The sequence below is a fragment of the Hippichthys cyanospilos genome, chromosome 12 (genome assembly GCF_059441005.1).
Source record: "Hippichthys cyanospilos isolate Australia breed blue-spotted pipefish chromosome 12, RoL_Hcya_1.0, whole genome shotgun sequence".
NCBI lineage: Eukaryota > Metazoa > Chordata > Actinopteri > Syngnathiformes > Syngnathidae > Hippichthys > Hippichthys cyanospilos.
In genome coordinates, this window is record NC_142380.1 from 17,976,136 (window position 1) to 17,996,038 (window position 19,903).

General features: G+C 37.4%; 2 protein-coding genes across 6 annotated transcripts; one reads left to right on the forward strand and one right to left on the reverse strand.

Annotated features, from left to right (window-relative positions):
* Positions 1-1,272: 1,272 nt before the first annotated feature.
* coa1 (cytochrome C oxidase assembly factor 1) lies at positions 1,273-9,636 on the reverse strand. 5 transcript variants are annotated; one of them, XM_088430143.1, is made up of 5 exons: positions 9,606-9,636; positions 8,060-8,156; positions 7,635-7,786; positions 5,178-5,254; positions 1,273-2,273 (listed from the first exon to the last, which is right to left on the reverse strand). In XM_088430143.1, exons 1-5 carry the CDS (start codon positions 9,609-9,611, stop codon positions 2,168-2,170), a joined length of 438 nt encoding a protein of 145 aa, XP_088286269.1. In that variant the 5' UTR covers positions 9,612-9,636; the 3' UTR covers positions 1,273-2,167. The 5 variants fall into 5 exon arrangements, with proteins under 5 accessions (XP_088286269.1, XP_088286270.1, XP_088286271.1 ...); XM_088430144.1 differs by lacking the exon at positions 9,606-9,636 and adding an exon at positions 9,314-9,474 and having other exon boundaries at positions 2,126-2,273; XM_088430145.1 differs by lacking the exon at positions 9,606-9,636 and adding an exon at positions 9,314-9,458 and having other exon boundaries at positions 2,126-2,273; positions 8,060-8,153.
* A 1,593-nt stretch (positions 9,637-11,229) lies between these two features.
* blvra (biliverdin reductase A) lies at positions 11,230-19,368 on the forward strand. Its single transcript, XM_088430493.1, has 7 exons — positions 11,230-11,377; positions 11,759-11,882; positions 12,004-12,123; positions 13,107-13,204; positions 14,787-14,894; positions 15,042-15,210; positions 18,911-19,368. The coding sequence occupies exons 2-7, from the start codon at positions 11,761-11,763 to the stop codon at positions 19,164-19,166; spliced, it is 873 nt and encodes a 290-aa protein (XP_088286619.1). The 5' UTR covers positions 11,230-11,377; positions 11,759-11,760; the 3' UTR covers positions 19,167-19,368.
* The last annotated feature ends 535 nt before the right edge of the window (positions 19,369-19,903 follow it).

Sequence of the window (19,903 nt, forward strand, 5' to 3'; positions counted from 1 at the left end):
GAAACTGCATACATTTTTGTTGTCAAAGGTTAAATTCCTTCAGATTGACACAAATTATTCTTGCTTATGCTAGGCAATAGTCTCACCAGTGGTGGACCTGTCAGGCCCAGACCTTCACTGCTGGCCTAATATAACCTGAAATTATCATAGCAATAATAATAAAAGTCAATTTCATTTTAAATGTATTTCTGCTAAATATACACTGTATTTTCCGAACTATAAGCCGCACTGGTATATAAGCCGCAGGAGCGGCTTGAGGGGTCCATTCACTGAAGGCCTAAGTGTGAAATGAGTCTCACCCCTATTGAGTACAACAACCAACTTATTACACAGATTTTTTCGGTATACCTGTCTGTCAATTTATAGGTTTTTGCCGCAGTGTGTACGCTTTTGATCATTTCAAATTGTGTATCCCATATATCAACGCTTGTATGGGGAAAAAAGAGAGTATGTTTTTTTTGTAAAACCAATCTCGTTTTACCCATTTCAGCTTTAATCCGGTGTTTTGTCGAATTGAGCATCAGCGTCAAAATTAGCTACCAGTAACCTAAATCGACAGTGGCAGCCTGTTGGGTTGCGCTCCAGTCGAAATAAGCTACCTTACGCTTTCCGTTTACAGTTTTATGTCTCCAAAGCTAACTTCCCCAGTTTTACAATATTTTTATTTGGATTAGAGACAGCGTGTTATATATTGTTAGTACACGGCAATCGTCATACCTTATTTACGTACAATTTGAACTTTTTTAAACAAAAACGCTTAGGTACTTCATTGCGACAGTCACATTATTCTATCAAATCTTGATTGCACTACAGGTAGCACATTCTGACAGACCAACATAATCATCAAATAATGCTCCCACTGCCCGAATTCATACAAACGATTAGTGTGATAATACAAATCCAGGTAGCTCATTTCGACAGGCTCCAAGCTTCAAATCAGGCTCTCACAAAGGTATTCCTTTCTGACAAGACCATTGCGCTGTCAAATAAAGCTCCCACTTACACACACAGCAGCACACGAACAGGGAGCCGAGATGAGAGAGAGCTCGATAGCGTTACAGAGAATGCCAATCTTTGCTAAAGACTAGCTAAGACTTTTACCTGGATGCTGCTTTTTTCTTTTTGTTTTACAAATTTTAATTTATAATTTGTGTAGTAATCAAAGCTTACTTATGTTGTTTTACTGTAAATAGTTAAAAGCTTATAAATTACACAATCAGAGATCGGAACTTTTTGTTGACATTGTTTTGAGATGGGTCTTTATTTTTGTACTTCATAATTTAGTTTTTGCAGCACTCCATGTTAGGCCACGTTGTGTTTGTAAGGTTTATTATCGGTTAATAAGGGGAATTGCAATCATTAATAAGGGAAGCAATTGGCCTAGGTTGACAGCTATGTTCCCGTAGGACAATTGGTAGTTTTTCTGCTTATAGGAGACTGCTTGCACACCTGCAGTAGTTAAACCTTGACACCTCTTGCCCCAAAATGACGAAATCACAATAACAATCATGTGTTGAGATCATTGGCTTGCTTAGAATCATTTATTGCATTTTTAACTGAACCCTGCCTGTCCATTTTAGGAGGAACTACATTTAAAAAACAAAAAACAGTTTACAATGAATGGCATTTATTTGGAACGATCTAATTGAATTTACTTGCATATAGTCAGCTTCATACAAATACAGATATTTATTATGTTACTTATTACAGAATTATAAAAAATGTTTCTGCATAACAGCAAAAAGTGAAACTGTATAATAAAATGAATGTGGGTAAAAACATTGTAGACATAAAATCAATATTTTAAGCCTAGAATGTTTTTATCCCATCCACATTAAAGTTTGAAACGTTCATGTAACTACACACTATGTAATTTCAACATGCAATGAACATGATTTAAAGAACAGGAAGTTGTGGTATTTGAGTCATTTGAACATTCTAGGGGGCCAAAAAAAAATAAAAAATATATATATATATATATATATATATATATATATATATATATATATATATATATATATATTGATTTGACAAAATCAAGAAAAGAAAAAAGAATCCTCCAGAGCTTGTTTTGAATTCTTTACAACTATGGCCAGCACCTGATCCGGCAATTGATGCAGGGCGAACTCTATATGGTAGTCCTGAATGGATGCAGTCAGTCAGTCAGTCAGTCAGTATCTTCTATCTTGCAATCTTCTGCCATTGATGGAGGATTCATGAGGTTGATGGTCTGTCCTTCTTTGAGCCTCAAAACTGCCAGCTTCACACTCCATCTACAAGGACAAAACAACCATGCAGGTTTTAAACAACAGCAAACGAGAAGGAAATTATTAGAATAGACGTATTCGATGTTTTTTTTCCAGAAGCCGCACACCATTTGACGTCCAAGTGCATACACTTAAAATTCTTTAAAAAAAACAAAACAAAAAACAAATACTCTTTTAGATGGCACTGTTGCGGCAGGAATACACAGGTAGCACATTACCACATCTGCTTCGTATTCTTTTATCCTTTTTTTTTTATGCCATTTTTGCTCTTCAACCATAAACGAAACAGAATCTGTGATGTGACTCGCGTTGGTGAAAAAAAAAAGGACAAAAACCAAGGAGAAATCTGTTGTTATAATTTATCCAACGGAGTGAAACATCGAGATATGGTCGCTTCTGTACAGTATTTTTTTTTTTTTTAAAAAGACAAAAACCAAGGAAAAATCTATTGTTTTAATTTATCAAACGGAGTGAAACCTCGAGATACGGTCGCTTCTGTACAGTATTAAAAAGAAAAAAAAAAGACAAAAACCAAGGAGAAATCTATTGTTATTTATCAAACGGAGTGAAAGCTGAGATACGGTCGCCTCTGTTCAGTATTTTTCTTCATATTACAAAAATTACTTTTCACTTTTCCACTAGAACAGTGGGCCCCTGGTTTACGAGATCAATCCGTTCTGCGGTTTATCTTAACGCGAATTCGCCTCATGGCGGGCAATCCATACCTATGTCAATTTGATAATGCATGTAAAGCCCCAAGTAAAAACATCCAAATTGTAAATTCATATTAAAAATTGGTATCAAAATAGTATAGTAAGTGCTACGTATATATAATATGCATGTATACAATTAAACATGTTAAATAAAAAATGTAGAAAAGATTTTTTTACCTTTATCTGACGAGCTTGTTATGGCCATATTCCCTAGTGAGGGTAGCATAGCCTAGGATAGGCTATCTTAGCCTTCTTCGTATTTCTTGATTATTTCCGGCTTCGTTTCCATATAAATTATCTTCTTACTTGTCTCTTTAACATCACTTGCAATCTTGGCACACATGGCTAACCCAATGAATAGTTACTTTAAGCACTAGACGAGATCTAGTCCGTAGCATGCTGCCACTTTGACCGTGACCCCGACCAATAGCAGACCAGTATCTTAGGAAGTCGTGACGCAGATCAATAGTAGGCCAGCATCTGAGTGAGCGTTGCAGCGCAGGCAGTATGACAGGATCGGAAAATAAGAGCAATTACCTAAAAACGCCTGAAGATGGAGACAAAACAACACCAATACGGCCCCTAGGGTCATGACAGCTGTTTTTGTCATAAAGCGGGAAAAATACCATAAACATGTCGCAGGGCACGTCGCAAGCTGAAAAAAAAAGTAAGGCAGGGACGTCATAGACCAGGGATGCACTGTATATAAAAGAAACAAAACTTGAAATCCCCAAATTCTCATTTGAGTTAAACGCAACATGACATTCTACTGCTCGTTGATATGGCTGCTTGTGCTGATGGCTCCCTGAATTTGCCTTCAGATTCTTCACCAGATGACGTCAAAACCGTTAAACTACAGCACAAACCATGCCCCGTGTACACTAGAGTCAGCGGTGGCTTTCAATGACGTAGACGCACACTTTTATTGTATTCACCACAACTTCCTCAGAATCCACTCCAATATCTTTGTATTCATCATTTGGCGTACCACAAGACATACTTTGCCTGACTGCAAGCTGATTTTGTCAGTTGCTTTGCTCCCCTTGGCCTGGCTGATCACATCTTTCTTAGCCAGTGAGAGCAATGCTGCCATCAAACAGTCAAAGTTAATCACTACAGTGTTCAATTGACTTAATATTAAGGAGTGCGGGCCACGCAAAAAAACAAAACAAAACAAAAACTGACGAAAATGCTCGTCGCTGGCAAACAACGCAAGTATTTTACATGACAACATTTTTTGTGCATAGCAAGGATCTCTTAACGTCTCCTTGGGCAGAAGGCTCTGCTACTTCTTCCCTCCCACGCCACTCCCCCGTGTTTTTATCTAACATTGAAAAAGGTCAAATCGGATTTAAAGGTGACTTAATGCAGAAATACGAGAAATTCTAAAAGCTTCAGATACTTTACTGGTATACTGGTAAGCATACAGTGAACACTGGCAACTTCACACTTCCCCTATCGTACCCTCAGTGCATTGTTTTTTCCTTCATTAAAAAAAAAAAAAAAAGCTATACTGTATTGCAAAGAGGAAAGGTTCCCTGCATGCCAGACGGACATTTTAACATAAAATGCTCTTGCCACGGGCACTCTTCGGATGTCAAACTACATGCAGAACACCTATTTACTTGAATCTTAAATTATTAGTCCTTATATACTAACTGTACTGTTGTCCCTTCCCTTTCCCGTCCTTTTGGCTGTAGTCTCACAGAGAGCAGCGATTATAGGATTATTATCATATTATTTTATATAACAGTTGTAATCTACAGCCGCCCTTGGAGTTGTATCTACTCCTGCCCTCATTGGTCGATGGTCACTCAGGGAGCCAATGACGTGTCTTTTAGGAGTGCCCGTCTTCTTCATGAAACTGACATACACTGTTAGGTAAACGCAAAGGAAGAGCAGGAAATAGCAGCACTGCACCGGAGCGTTGTAAATCTCTTGCCTAGATTATTTTTTTGTAATAAATTGGAATTTCAAGTGTAAACCCTGATCGTTACCATGTATGGTCGGATACAAGTTTCACTTCCAGGGGCCGCTAATATAACCACAGCTCTCCGTGACTACAGCCAAAGGGAATATAGGGATAAAAGTACAGTTACTGTATAAGGTTAAATAATTTAAGGTTACGGCCCCCATTAACCACAAAAAAAGAGGGATTTCTGTATTTCTGTATTTTGAGGGAAAAGAATGCACATACCTGTTGGTGACTGGGTCTCTGATGGAAGATGTATACAAATAGCCTCCACCTTTTGGCCCAGTCACAGGGATCTTTATCTGCAGAAACATTGAAACGCTAATACAAAGGTGACAAAATCAAGGCCCACAGACCAGATGTGTTCTGTCACATCATTTTAGTTGAGAAATTGAGGAATGCAAATCAAGCTTGTCAACTTCCACGATACTAAATTTGATACCAAACTTTCAAGTTGTCATATGCAAAAAAAAAAGGCATTGCAATTTTGTGAGCATTTTTTTGTTACCCACACACTTATAACAGTAACTTCAATAATAGTTGAACAAAGTATTATCTTTTACTTCTGAATTTAGTCATCTATCGATTTGTTTGTTGCTGTAGATGTAATCGTATGAGGAGGCAATGAAATAGTTTTATTGTTTCACGTTACGTCATTTCCAAGGGAAATATAAACAGAAATAAATAAAACTTTCAGTCAAAAGTTTCCAGTGTTTCTCAAAGTTTAATTCACCAAAGCATTTTTTTCTTTAATTACAAAAAAGTCACAGCAACACAAGTGCAACACAGTGTTACACATAGTAAGAATTCTGGAATACCAATACCCAGTCTAAAATCACTCATAAATTTATTTATTTAGTGTGAAATCTGGGTCTTATCATTTGAACATTGTGAAGGAAATCATATATTTGGTTGTTATCATTATGTGCTTATTCTTGTCTAGAATAGTGTGCATTGCTATCCATCTGTGCAGGCCTAGTTCATCTCGCCCCAGTCCTTAGATAAAGCTGTTGACGCAGGAAAGTGTGAGCTGAGACCTTGGCCCAGCTGTTGGTGGCGCCTGACTGGCTCTTTTTGTTATGTCTTGTAATGAGCAATGCTTTGCTGGATTAATAAAAACCAGACAGGGGCGCTTGGGCGTTGAATTAGCGTTGGAAAACCCACGAGTTCATTTGCCCAAGCTTTTTCCCTATGCCTGGCATAGAAAAGTCAATCTTAGCTGGTCTGAGTTACTCTTTTTGCTGCTTAGCAGCTAGGCTTGTCCTAGTCTTCTTTTTGAGAGTTCTCTGACAAACACACAATTGACAGACAGAGCACCATAACTTCTTATGTTGTATAGAGCAGGGATTTTCAAACTATTTGGAGTCAGGGACCCCTTTTTGGAAAGCAAATATTCCAAGGACTCCCATTGCAAATGTTTGCTGAAACAAAACAAAACAAGCAAAATGATCATTTAAGACAGTGCTTCTCCCCCCCCAAGAAAGATAAAACCATTCTTGCCTCCCTCATAATATAAATAAAATGATTATCTATAGAAATTGTATGAGCATACCTAAAACTGTATCATTTTTAACCTTGACAGCTAATCAAGAAAGCAATGAGTTAACTTTCAACAACTGTTTACTACTTTTTACAGGTTTTATACAGGTTACAGGTTAGTCTAAAAGAGAGAAAAATCACCAAGAGCATCAAAATGCCTGAAAAAAACATGCCAATCTTTATTTTGTTTGCAATTACACTTCACATGGCAAAAACAAATCCTGCTCCCCAGGAGGATTCGCCCCACTATTTGAAAAGCACTTATTTAGGCCAAAGATAAGGGCCCTTTTTATTCACCAACATATTTTGACAACAAGTATATTACTAAAGTTTAGAAAAAAAATCCTAATTGCACGCCTCCTCATAACAAACCGGGTCAATTTCCCCCAAATAGGTTGCTGCCAAATATTTAGTGACTAAATAATCGAGCTCTTTGATGATGATATAGATTATCAAATTTGACAAATTTCAAAATTGTTACATTTTAACATTTTACATTTACATTCTGGTTGAATTGGTTGCTTTATTGAAGAGTCACGAATACATTCACATTTTAATATAAAATGAAATGAATACAAATGTATACAGTATATATATATATATATATTTTTATGAATAACCCAAATTATTTCACGGACCCAACTTTGAGAACCACTGGTATAGATTTTATGGCAACAAGTTGGATATACAATTAGTGCAGTTTTGCCTTGTGCAGTGACATCAGAGAATTTATAGGTCTTACATCACTGGTATTAATGTTTGAACAAAGCTATATTTTGTAATTGTAGATAATAATTTCCAGATGGATGTTGCACCTTCGATGACTCTCAAAGTACTTAAGTGCATGTGTTGTTTGGAAATCACTGTTCTATGTTGTACTATATTATAGTATAGTTAAAAAAAAAACAAACAAAAAAACAATAGGCCACTCTTTGCAACATGAAATTTGCTAACGTGCACATTTGTATATTTCGTTTTAAACGTGTTGTTAAAATCATGTTTCTTGTTATTGTGTTTTTTGGGAAATGGTTATAAGATTACTTTCAAAAATGGTGCACTCGTGTATGTTGAACTTGCTGTGTAAAAACGTAACTCTGATAGCAAAAGTCTAAAGATCATCATCTAGCTTTTTGAATGTAGTACCTGTGCTGTTTGCTGGTCTATTCGATTGTCTCTGTCAGTCAGGTGGATGTTGTGAATTTTTAAAGGCGGAGCACCCAAACTCTCCATGGCGACTGTACATGCTTCCAACTTCTGCAAAGCCAATTTGTGGTAGTCTGACTCAGCAAATTTCTCTAGTGTGATACACAACAGAAATAATCATTTAAAACAGTTACTGTATAGCATTTTTATCAGCAAAAAGAGATCATGCTCTTAACTTTTTCCGTGTGACTTGAAGATCCTGTATTTCATTCATTCTACTTGAAATAATGACTTCTTTACTGTCAGGACTTTGAATGCTACTTGGTAGCCAAAAAGTTGACAGGAATGGATTCTCTACATTTTTGTTACTGAACCAGATGAGCTTGCAAATGGCGAGAGCCACCACCTTCCAATTTTGTACTCACTCTGCATCAGGTAGTACATGGTGCCAACCCCTCCTCCAGTCAGCAAGGTAGTGAATATAGTTAATTGTTGTAGTTTGATGGTTGAAACCCTCATCTTCTGTAGCAAAAACATAAGTAAATAAATAAATGAAAGAAAGCCAGAAAGGAAAAAAACTAAAGGCAAATAACTCCTGTCTGATGTGCAGTGATACATTTGTACAATGTTGATTTGAATCACTGTTTCTCAACTAGTGTCCAGTGACTTATGGAGGCAATAGCCTGGAAACTGACAGATAAGCACTTCAATGGGCAGAACATATTAAACACATTAATAGACCACATTAGAAGAAAACGACCACAAAAAAGATGTACTCACACACAAAAAAGACGCAAATGGAAAAAAAGACAAAAAAAAGCACCAACATGAAAGCAGTTGCAAAGTATGCTGCCAATTGACACCACAGCCACACAACCAGTGCCGCAAATAGTGGGCGGGACATTGAACAATCACACATGTGTGCAAGAGTCGCAATTGAAGTTATTAAAAAAAAATACAATTAAATACAATCTTGTTGTGATTGTTTTTTTAAATGTGTTTTTATTTTTTGTTTGCTGCTGTTTTAATCTCGCAGTTTGGGGTTTTGCACTTATTTTCTTCATAAACTTGCTTCCATTTTAATTTTGTGATTGCATCTTTTTGTTCTTGGAGAGTTCAAGTAGGGATACAGACATGTTGTCTTATTGATTGGCCCTGTATCTATTGTATATATTTGTATACCGGTTTATTTCTTTATAAATTACGATGTTGTTTGTTTGATATAGACAGTTTGCTTTTAAAGCTGTAGTTCTACTCTGAGGAAAGCAGATGCACAGCTCAGGAAGACTAACTGTCCTCTATTGTCTTCCCGAGTGTTGCAGAGGAGGACGAATCAATAAAAAAAAGGAAAAGAACTAGTTGTTGTTTGTATGCACAACCCCACGTGTACACATTGGTTGAATTATATTTAGACCGTTTTTCATTCAAAAGGAATGAATTAAATAATTATAAATATATATACTGTATATGGACAATGGTAAATGCAGGACCTCCTGCTGTCTGTAATGAAGAACGGTCTAAATCTTGCCGGTGTCCCTTTCAGTCAAAACTAATGAAAGACTTGACTGTCATTAAAAAAAAGGTAACACCACCATTGTACGACAAACCGTATTTTGAATTCTTGATTTGCAGCGTCGCCAAAAAAAAAACACACACAAAAATACATTAAACACGTTTACCTTGACGTTCTTAACGCGTACCTAAACAGTAGGACATGCCAGTTGGAACAATTTCCGTAAACGTAACATGGGTGCGCTCCATTCTCAATACCGCAATGTGCCTATCAAGTGAGTAAGGCGGGTACTATTGCTGTATTATAATACAAGATGTAAGGTCCACAGTTTACAAATGCACAACTTACAACAAGCCCTGTTAATGGGCTCAGTTAGTACATACATGAAAGAGAAACAAATATATAGTATATTTTAGAGCAGCAGAAAACGTAAATATCAAGATTTAATTTTCTTTTACTTCCATTGCTGGGGGAAATCGAATCAGCGCCCAATAAGGATGACAATTACAACTGCAGTCAGTCCTCTGCTCTAACAACTGATGAGCTATAGAAGCGATAGAATATTACTGACGTATTAGTATTTGCACGTGGCATGTTTAGCAAAACAAAAGGGCGTATTAGGCAATCTTATCTATGTCTTACAGTCGCAACTGGGTGCGGTTGTGCCAAATTTGAACCCAACACGAAGACCAAAGCTCTATCGCTTTCACTTTTCTCTATTCCTCAACACTTTGAGAACGTTAAAAACAAAATAAAAGTAAAAAAAAAAAAATCGCGTAAAATTCACCCATTCACGATGTCAATGAACGCTAGATAGATCGGGGAGCACAAACGAGTTTAGAGTAATTATCTGTTTTTTTTTTTTTTTTTTAATTATATGCCAAACATACTGTATGTGGAACATTTACGGCCTTTAACACAGTAAGCTACAATTAATCAAAACAGGAACCGGTATACAATAATAATAAAACGACAAAATAAATACAACTAAAGTTAGCAAGGAGTTTTCACTTATCATGTATTTGTCTGTTAAAATAATGAGATGGCTAGCATTTGAATTTCTCCTAAATATAAGGATCTTCGAAAAAGCAACACACATCGTGAAAATGAAATAAATTTTGCTTCACAGTCAACATTTAAATTGTTTGTTTAAATTGTGTTTTACACATCCATATTTTCAAAAGGGTGACTTGGTGGGGCAGTGAATAGCACGTCCGCCTCACAGTTCGAAGGTCCCGGTTCAAATCCACCTGGCTCCGGCCTTCCTGTGTGGAGTTTGCATGTTCTCCCCGAGCTCGCGTGGGTACTCCCCGGGCACTCCAGCTTCCTTCCACACTCCAAAAACATGCATGTCACATGTATTGGACATACTAATTTGTCCTTAGCTGTGAATGGGTGCATGAATGGTTGTTCGTCTCTGTGGACCCTGTGTTTGGCTGGCATCCAGTTCAGGGTGTCCCCTGCCAACTGAGTTAGGTGCCTGCAAACCCTGTGAGGATTAGCGACTCTAGAAAATGGATGGAAACATCTCTAAATTTATCGCATTCAAGGAAAGACAATATCTCTGTTAAAAAAGGTTAACAGCAATCTTATTTATTGACACCGACATTTTGAAGGTTTAGAGGACACACAGACGAAGTTTGTAATATTTACACTGCCAAAGACATTTATATAATGCCTAAATTACGTCATCGGACTGTGACTGTGACTCATTCGGGTCTTTTTTATTTTATTTTTTTTAATTATCACCAGCCATTCCATTAACCACTCCATTATTTTGAATTGGAAACAGAGGGATTTTTCAAGTTTTTAAAATTCATCATTCAATCATTACTTTCTTAAAACGTATCATATTGGCAACATTTAAAACCATTTTGCCTCCAATTTTCAAGGAATTTTTGTGACATCTTGCTGTAAACAAATGTTTAATATATTATGTCACAAGCCCAGCTAATAATTGTTTCCAACCAACAGTATAAAACAGTATAAAATACATCTTGCAAAAATGTCTTATTGAAGCGGTCAAGGATGTTGAAAATTGACCTAACAGGCTTTCCATAACACGCGGCAGTTCAGGGGCGCGGCCTCTGTTACCCAAACAAGTCAGCTCAATGATTCACACTCGCGCGCTAGCTGTAGCCTAGTGTTGTGCCACTCCTCTGCGGCCGCTTTGTGCGAAACAAAACCGGATAGTTCCACACGAGAGCTGTTCAAGTGTGTCGTCAGACAGGTAAGAAACATATAGGACCACAAATGAAAACTTTGCAGGATTCTAAAAATAATGAAAATAGTACAGGGCACTCGACATTGGATCCTGGTAAATTGCACGCTCGTTCACACATTAAACATTAAAAACAAACAAAAAAACAACAACAGTGCCATCAGTTTGATATTGTAAAACCTCAGCACTAATGTGAACAACATTAATCCAACGTCCAACGAGGGCGTTAAATGCTAAGTAAATGGACCACTGACTTGCTTTGCCCCGCTTCATTTGGGTGACACAGCAAAGCAAGATCCATGAGACGGTGTGGACATGAAATGGTCAATATAGAGCGGAACCTTGATGTACAATTAAAAAACAAAAAACAATGAAAAAAAACCCTCACAGGAATGATGTTTGGAGCTGTGGTGGTGGGCATCGGGACAGCTGGTTGGGTGAGGATCAGAGACATACTAGCTCCGCTGCAGGGCAGTTCTGCTGAGAATCTCACTGTCAAAGGATTTGTCTCCAGGTAACAAGCAAACTGATGTCTTCTACACACTAAATAACTCGTGGTCTTGGTATTGAATCATATTATGACTTGATATCACTATTCTTCTGTTGTGGTTGTTGTTGTTGTTTTTAATCAAAAGGAGACATTTGGACAATCAACATGGAGTGAGTCAAATTTCAGCTGAAGAAGCTTTGAGCAGAAAAGACATTGACACAGCATTCATTTGTACAGAGAATGCATCACACGAGGATGGTATCAGGTAAGTTAAATAGTCGCCAATGTTAAATGTTTCTCACTTGACCAGGTTTTTTATTGCGAGTCATCTCAGAGTTCTAACGGGATAACAGCTTGTGGACGAATGAGAATTTAGTCTATTTTAATTCGTCATCAGTAAGCTATTTCATATTACATGATTAATTCTAAACATTACTTCTAACTTTAGGTCTGTACAATATTCCGGCTGAGCAAGCTTGTGTACAGTATGCATTTTGTTTCATGAAACCATAACTCATAAAGGCAGCACAAACAATGACATCCCCAGGAATGCTGACTGTTTTGATGCTGCGAATGACAAGTAGTGAATTGAACCAAGACAGTTTATGACTGATGGCATTTCTATCCCGATTGATGAAATGTCTATCAATGACAAATAAAAAAAAAACAGTATTTTTTTCACCGTCTAGTCCTTTTATTTCGTTGTTGTTTTTTTTTTTAGTGTTCCCATCATTCATTGGTCGGTCACCAAAACATACTAAATTCTCATTCTGCCAGGCATTTCATCAATCATGTTCTCATGCGTTTTAGTGGAGGACACCTGTCTTGCTAAATTGGCAGACTGTGCAGCAAGTGGTTCCGGTGGTTACTGAAATCAGGAACTGCCGGCATTTGTATCCTGCCACAAATTCAACATCTATGAAGCCCTATCTAGTGAAAGTGACTATCTATTGAATGTTTACAACTCTTTGCCAATGATGGTACATTACGAAATCTTGAATTGACGTACCTTTTAACTTTACTTTTTTACTTATGTTACGACTGCTGTAGCTCTGATACAGCTGGAAGTGTTTATAAGACTGGTAGATTCCAATTCTTTCTGGAATATAAAATAAATCTTGTAAGTAAAGGTGAATCTTATCAATGTCATCATCAAATTTTATACACTACACTCAATGGTAAATGAAGTGGATTTATAAAGTGCTTTCTACAAGTTCATGATTTTTTTTTTTCCCCCTCCACCACTAGAACTTTTTTACAGGCAGGGAAACATGTCTGTGTGGAGTATCCCATGACGCTAACCTACAAAGCTGCAGTTGAGCTCTGGAATTTGGCACAGGAGAAAGGTGACATAAAAGTGTTACTGGGAAAAATCTCTGAAACACACCTCTCAATTGAATAGAGAGGCTATAAAGGTGCTTTCCCAGGTGATTGAAAAAATAAACCTGTTAAATATCGAGATTCTCCAACTATAAGACACACCCTTAATTTTGAAGTCAAATTCTGGTATTTTCTATGTTATCGTATATAAGACGCACCAACACTTTGGCAACAAACTTTAGCAAAACAGAAGAAATCTTTTGTAAACTCTTCATATTGTCTTATATTCATATATGTAAGCTATATATTTGCTGCAGGTTAAGCTTGTTTCAGATTTCCCACATTGTGAGCAGTCAATGCGCCAGTGCAACATTGAATGCACTTGAAGCGGTTGTTTTTTCTTTTGCTTGCGACATGGTTCGAGTTCATTTTGCCATAAATACACGAAGTTGCGAAGTTCCACCAAGATTATGATTATGTGTATATACCAAAAGACCGCAATTAACAAACGAGTCAAATGGAATACCTTTCCGTGTTCTCTAAACCAAGAGTTCTCATACCTTTTGGAGTCAAGGACCCCTTTTAGGAAAGCAAATCTTCCAAGGTCCTCCATTTCAAATGTCTGCAGAAACATAATTTAAAAAAAATATTTGAAGCCAAACGTTAGTTCCCATTTTATTCACCAGGATATTCAATATGACAGGTATATTTGTTACTTTTCAGCCATACAAAAATTTACCAAATAAAAAAAATTGCAAATTTCGAACCTCCTTATTTCAAAATGAGTCAATTTCTCCCAAAAAGGTCACTGCCAAACATATAGTGACTAAATAATCAAGCTCTTTGATGATGACGTGGATCACCTGGGTCTATTTGACAAATTTCAAAATATTACGTTTTAAAAAATATATTAAATTGGTTGAATTGATTACTTTATTGAAGAGTCATGAATACATTCACAATTTAGTATAAAATCAAATTAAATTAACAGAAAAATATAAATTTTCATTAATAACCCACATTTTTTCATGGTCCTCCTGCAGTCAGGCCACAGACATGTCCATTTATTGCCCTTCAAAAAAAACAAAAAAAAAACAAGCTGTATACAAACAAGACTTTATACTTACAAATAATAATAATAAACTAAAATAAATAAGTCAATAAGGAAAACAAATTCACAAAACATGGCAAAAACTTGGCACACAGGGCAACACAGCTAACTTAATTGGTGAGTGCAAATCAATGAAAAAAATAAGCCTACTTAGAACCAAGCACATTATTTACTTTCAAGCAAATTTTAATCAATTAGCGGTCAAAATGTTATTTTTGGTCATTTCAAACTGAATTTATTCCAATTTTTAGCCAACCGGATTTTTCAAAATGGTTATCCATTTACAGTTGCGAAATGACCCCCCTGGTGGTAGGATGGCAAAGTGCTTGATTTGACTTGTAATCAATTGACTTTTTAAATGTTAATATCGCAGAGGATCATCTTAATTAATTGTGGAAGCCAATATCGTGATTACGATTAAAATTCAGTTAATTGTGCAGCCCTGTTCTCAACAATTAACACTGCAAAAAATAATGACTTTTGTGTGCGTGTGTTAGGGCTGATTCTTCATGAGGAGCACATTGAACTTTTTTCAGAAGAATATAAATGGTTGAAGGCGGCGGTCAAAGAGAAAACCTTGCAGGAAGGAACACTTCATTTTACAGGTTATGTTTACATTGGTACTACGTACTATATATGTGTCTTATTCTGTTTTGAACCTTTTTCTTAAAGCTCAATAATGTGACAACAATTGAAAATGCAATACTATTGACATTGCAGGCCAATCTTATTTTTCTATGTTTTTTTACCAGGTGGAGTTCTGAAGCCGGGATTTGGTTTCCTTACATTTAGCGGCATCGCCCGTCTAACTTGGTTGGTCGAGTTGTTTGGGGAGCTCTCTGTAACTGCAGCAACCATAGAACAGGACTTGGGCAACAACTACAGCAAGATGACTGCAAACATGCTAACTAGTGACAAAAAGTGAGACATTTCTTTTTCTTCCAGAATTATGTTATGTCATTTAAAAAAAAAAAAACATTTATGACTATATTTTTACTTTGATACTACTCATAATGTTCAGTGGCATCAGACCTATCCATACATATCTCGTTTAAAAAGATAAAAAAAAAAGCTGTGTGCATTCATCTGCATTGATTCATCAATGAGATTTTGTAATGGTGTCCTCCAAAAATGAGCATCAAGCTTACTTAGTTTAGCACCAGTTACATGGCTGCGCTCGCCAGAAGTGGCAAATATCAGCAAATGTAACTGCAAAAATGCGCTGAAAATAAAACCCCGATTCAATAGTTTGATTCAAATTCAGAAAGTTAACAAAGGAAAGTCGATACTAAAACAACAGCTATGAAGCATTACAGATCAACTGTGCTGCACAACTCTTAACGCCATCCCCCTCAGATTGACAGACGCTCAGCGGCTGGTGCCTACACTCAAACGCAGCAGTTTGAAATAATAGCATGAATTGAAAAAAAAAATCACACAGCAATACAAATACGAACAAACACACAATTCCCAAGCCCTATCATATTTATTGAATAATATTTTTCCACTTTGCAGCAAGCGTTTGTAAGGAAACAAATCTGACTAGTTTTTGACCCCACATACTGAATTAGTCGTGTAAAATGTCTCAACACAACAAGTTCTTTTTGACCCACACAAGGGCTTATTGAAAGGATTTATACAGCAAACAAGAAATGCATGATAAAACAACAGGTTTACGGTGTATGGAAAATGGTCATTTCTAATGGCGTCAATGGAACAAAAATTGGTTGATCATTTTCGGAGCGCCAGTCTGAAACTGTTGCGAAATTAGATCTTGGTGCCCTTTTGACTTTTGGCCTCTTTTAACATTCCTACAGAAATTTTAACTCTGTGTGGTGTGTTTTTTTTCAATGCTGTATCTTGATAAAACACATAAAAATGTTGCAAAGTCCAAAAAGAGTCCAAAAATTGTAACCGAAAAATAAAATGTGGGCCCCTGGTTAACGAACCACCTTTCTTACGTATTTTTCATTTTACGACGTGGACCGCGGCGTTTTTTTGTCCCCCTCTTACGCACAAACCTTTCGTCTTACAAACCATCCAACATGCCGGTCAGTGTCTCCGCACTATTTTTTTCGCTTTGCTGCATCGACAAAAACAACTTTTCTCGCATGTCACGGAAATGCGCCGATATCCTATTGGTCGATTATGGCAGTCACGGAGATGCCAATATGCTATTGGCCGGCGTCACGTCAATCACAGAAATGCCGATATTCTATTGGCCGAACTCCCTCATCTTGCTAGATGGCATGAGCTGGTCGGTGTGTTGCGATGACTTTGCAAACTTTTATCTATTAGACATGGCTTCTAAAATTGCAAGTGGTGGTAAAGGAAGAAGAGGATGATGACAATAGCAACGAAGCAGGAGATAATAAAAAAAATACAAAGGAGGCGCACGCATAGTTAACCTCGCTAGTGAGTATGGTCGTAACCGCTCGACAATCGGTACAATTCTCAAGAACAAGGAAGCTATCAAAGCAAGCAAGTGTTCTAAGGGCACGACTTTCCTTGCCAAGGGACTGACCTCGGTCAACAACAAAATGGAGAGGCTTCTTCTATTAGGGATTAAAGAGAAGGAAATCGCCGGTGATATGTTCTCATTTGAGAAAAGTTCTAGTTTAAGAAAATAAATAAATAAATTCTGCGGGTTGGTCTCTGCTCCCCTCCGCCTCCACCCACCACCAGCTCAAGTCACGTCGCCCCAAAGGTAAAAGTCTTTTTTCCTTTGTATATTTATGTTATTTAATTTAACTGTACAGTAGATTATGTTACTAATTTTTAACGTGTATAAAGTCGTAATGTTTTTACGCGTTGCACGCATTCACTAATTAACTTAGGTTTGATTTGCCTGTCATACGGCGAATTCGAGTTACGAGCCTAGCCGCTGAACGGATTAAGTTCGTAACACGGGGGCCCACTGTACGAGGGTTAAAATTTTGATATGTTTCTATGGAACGACACTGCATATAAACACCATTGATTCCCTATTAGGGCCAATGGTGATGTGTCATTGACGCCAATAGTGTTTCAACATATTTGAGCATCATGAATAAGTGTGACACTATTTGTTTGCCCCCCCCCTCAATATGGTTGTCTCAAATTCAGTCATGATATTTGCAGAACACCAACAAGCTTGTAATAATATATTTAAAGTTGCTCTGGGCTCTTTGTTAAAGGCGTACTGAACCCCCCGTCAGGCTATTGCTCCGCCCTCACAAATATTTGAAAATAGCGCTCATTACTTGGAGGACGGTTGGGCTAGCATGTATGAGGATGTTTGGGTGTGGTCTGGCTTTAATTGACACCAGCAGTTATACTGCAATGATATTGCCACACTCCAACTCACAAAGGAGGAATTTATGAGCGACTACATCAAAACAACAAATGTCATCAGTAGTCTCTGCCTGTCTGACAAGAAGACAAACCGCAAAATTGTGTATATCGTAATGTCTAACTTGAAAATACACAAGTTATATTTGCCAAAGTTATGACCTTTTAAAGGCAGCCCAAGTTGGTTGATAATAAGACCAGGCTAGTTAAAAATTCCCGGACACCCAGGGGTTAATTATTCCGGTGTTGTTCTGGGAGGCGACACAGTCATAAGTTGAAGAGTGTGTAAAGCAAGGGGATCAGCACATGGCCCTGGGGTGTCCCTGTGCTTACAGTTGTGATGCTGGATGTGCAGTTGTGGACTCGACTAATTGGGGTCTGCCTGTGAGAAAGTTCAACACCTTGTTGCAGAGGTGGGCTGCCATACCAGTTTGTGAGGGTTGACTGTGTTGAATGCTGAGTTGCAATCGATGAAGAGCAGTTGGCAGTCATGTCTGCTGGGAGGGAAAAAAAAAAACAAGTATATTTTGTTCCCAATCTGTCTTCTGAACAGTTTTTTTTAACCGGCCTCTGATTTCAAAACTAGGTAAATGTGTGACGAAAACACTCAAAATTTATTTGACTTCAGAGTCATCCCGGCGTGGCCCTCTGACAGAAACTATAACTACAATGTGACCCATATAAAAATGAGTTTGACATCCCTTTTTCACAGGAAATTCTAATTCAGATGGTCCGGTTCATAAATTATAAGGGCTTGAACATCCATTATAGGTGACATTTCATTAAAACTTTTCAGATTCACCCAAATTTCACCTGTCACATACACTACAAGTCAAAATATGGTTCTAGTTCTACCCCCCCCCCCCCCCCCCCCCCCCCCACACACACACACACAGACACACAAATGGGGTTTTATATAACCTTTTTTGTGTGGTTTGGTGTTATTGTTTAATAAATAAACACAATGGGAGGGGTTAATCATATCATTATAAATATTGAATGATATTTATCTTTGTAAAGCTACTGACATATTGATCACATTTTGGTCAGTCATAATATTGATTTTTCACAATAAATATCAATTATTTAACAAGGTAGAAAACAAGTAAGTGACACTATATTTGTGTAAACATTTCCAAGAGTTTCCCCATTTAGAAAGAATCACAAATGAGTAACAGTCACTACGAGTTCAATGTAGTTGACCCTAGATTATCCTTGCGATGTGTGGATTGCTGATTTGAATACATTCTTTTGGAAAAATGTTAACTTTAATTTAACCTTTGTCTTTTAGGCCTTTGACTTGGATTGAGGAGCGAGGACCAGGTCTTCCAAGAGCCAAGAAAATCAACTTTCAACTTGATTCTGGACTGCTAACTGAAATCCCTCCATTACCAAGAGGGGCAGTGGGTCTTTTCATGCAAGATCTGATCAGTTTCTCCTCCAAGCTAATGGGCCAAGTGAGCCCAGACGAGCTCCAGAAAGAGAAAATGAGGATCCTCCACTGCTTACAATTGGCAGAGAGAATACAGCAACTTTGCCAGAGATAAACAGGTTTCTCCACTCAAGTTATCAATTTGACTTGGAAAAAAAAAAAAAAAGCTACATTTTTTTCATTTCCCCCCTTTGCACTAAGTTCCTTAGTCTGTGTCTAGGTTTAATAAAATATGCCAACTTATTAACGAAAACAATACAAAAATAAATATGTATTGTTGAAACTGATACTTTAAATAAAAGAGTTGTCTGAATAAATGTCTGGAGTAAGATTGCTGTCAAAATGACGTATTTGTGTTTAACAATTCTTATGAGAACGACACTGTTGGGTTTGAATTGTTTTTGTATGAGTACGACTAAATTATGTTAACGAATTGAAAACATGCAAGGTATTTTGAATACAACCCTCGTTTGCACGACTATGCACCCACGGCGAGACACCACTTCACATCTTTGCATGAATCTCTCCATTGGATTTGTGGATTTGATCTTTTGCTTTAGAGGATCTGGATATGCAAATTAAGATGACGTCACACGCAAGGGCTTTACACTATTATGGACAGTGGTTCTATCCTATTCGTTTTTTAATGCTTCACAAAATCATCTGATTCGGAATGCGGAAGGAAGCCGGAGAAAACCCATGTGGGCACATGGAGAACACGCAAACTCCACGCAGGAAGGCCACTGCCGGAAGCAGTGTGGCAGATTCATAATTTTGGGAGGAAACCCGAATGCAGTGAGAAAACCCACGCGGGCATGGGGAAAAGATGCTTGCTCCACACAGGAAACCAGA

Coding starts and splice junctions, on each gene's coding strand:
- coa1 (XM_088430143.1), bottom strand. Junction 7,787..8,059: donor CATGTACTACCTGATGCAGA/GTGAGTACAAAA, acceptor GTATCACACTAG/AGAAATTTGCTGAGTCAGAC. Junction 2,274..5,177: donor AGAGACCCAGTCACCAACAG/GTATGTGCATTC, acceptor TTGTCCTTGTAG/ATGGAGTGTGAAGCTGGCAG.
- blvra (XM_088430493.1), top strand. CDS start 11,761: ATGATGTTTGGAGCTGTGGTGGTGGGCATCGGGACAGCTGGTTGGGTG. Junction 13,205..14,786: donor GAATTTGGCACAGGAGAAAG/GTGACATAAAAG, acceptor TGCGTGTGTTAG/GGCTGATTCTTCATGAGGAG. Junction 14,895..15,041: donor AGGAACACTTCATTTTACAG/GTTATGTTTACA, acceptor TTTTTTTACCAG/GTGGAGTTCTGAAGCCGGGA.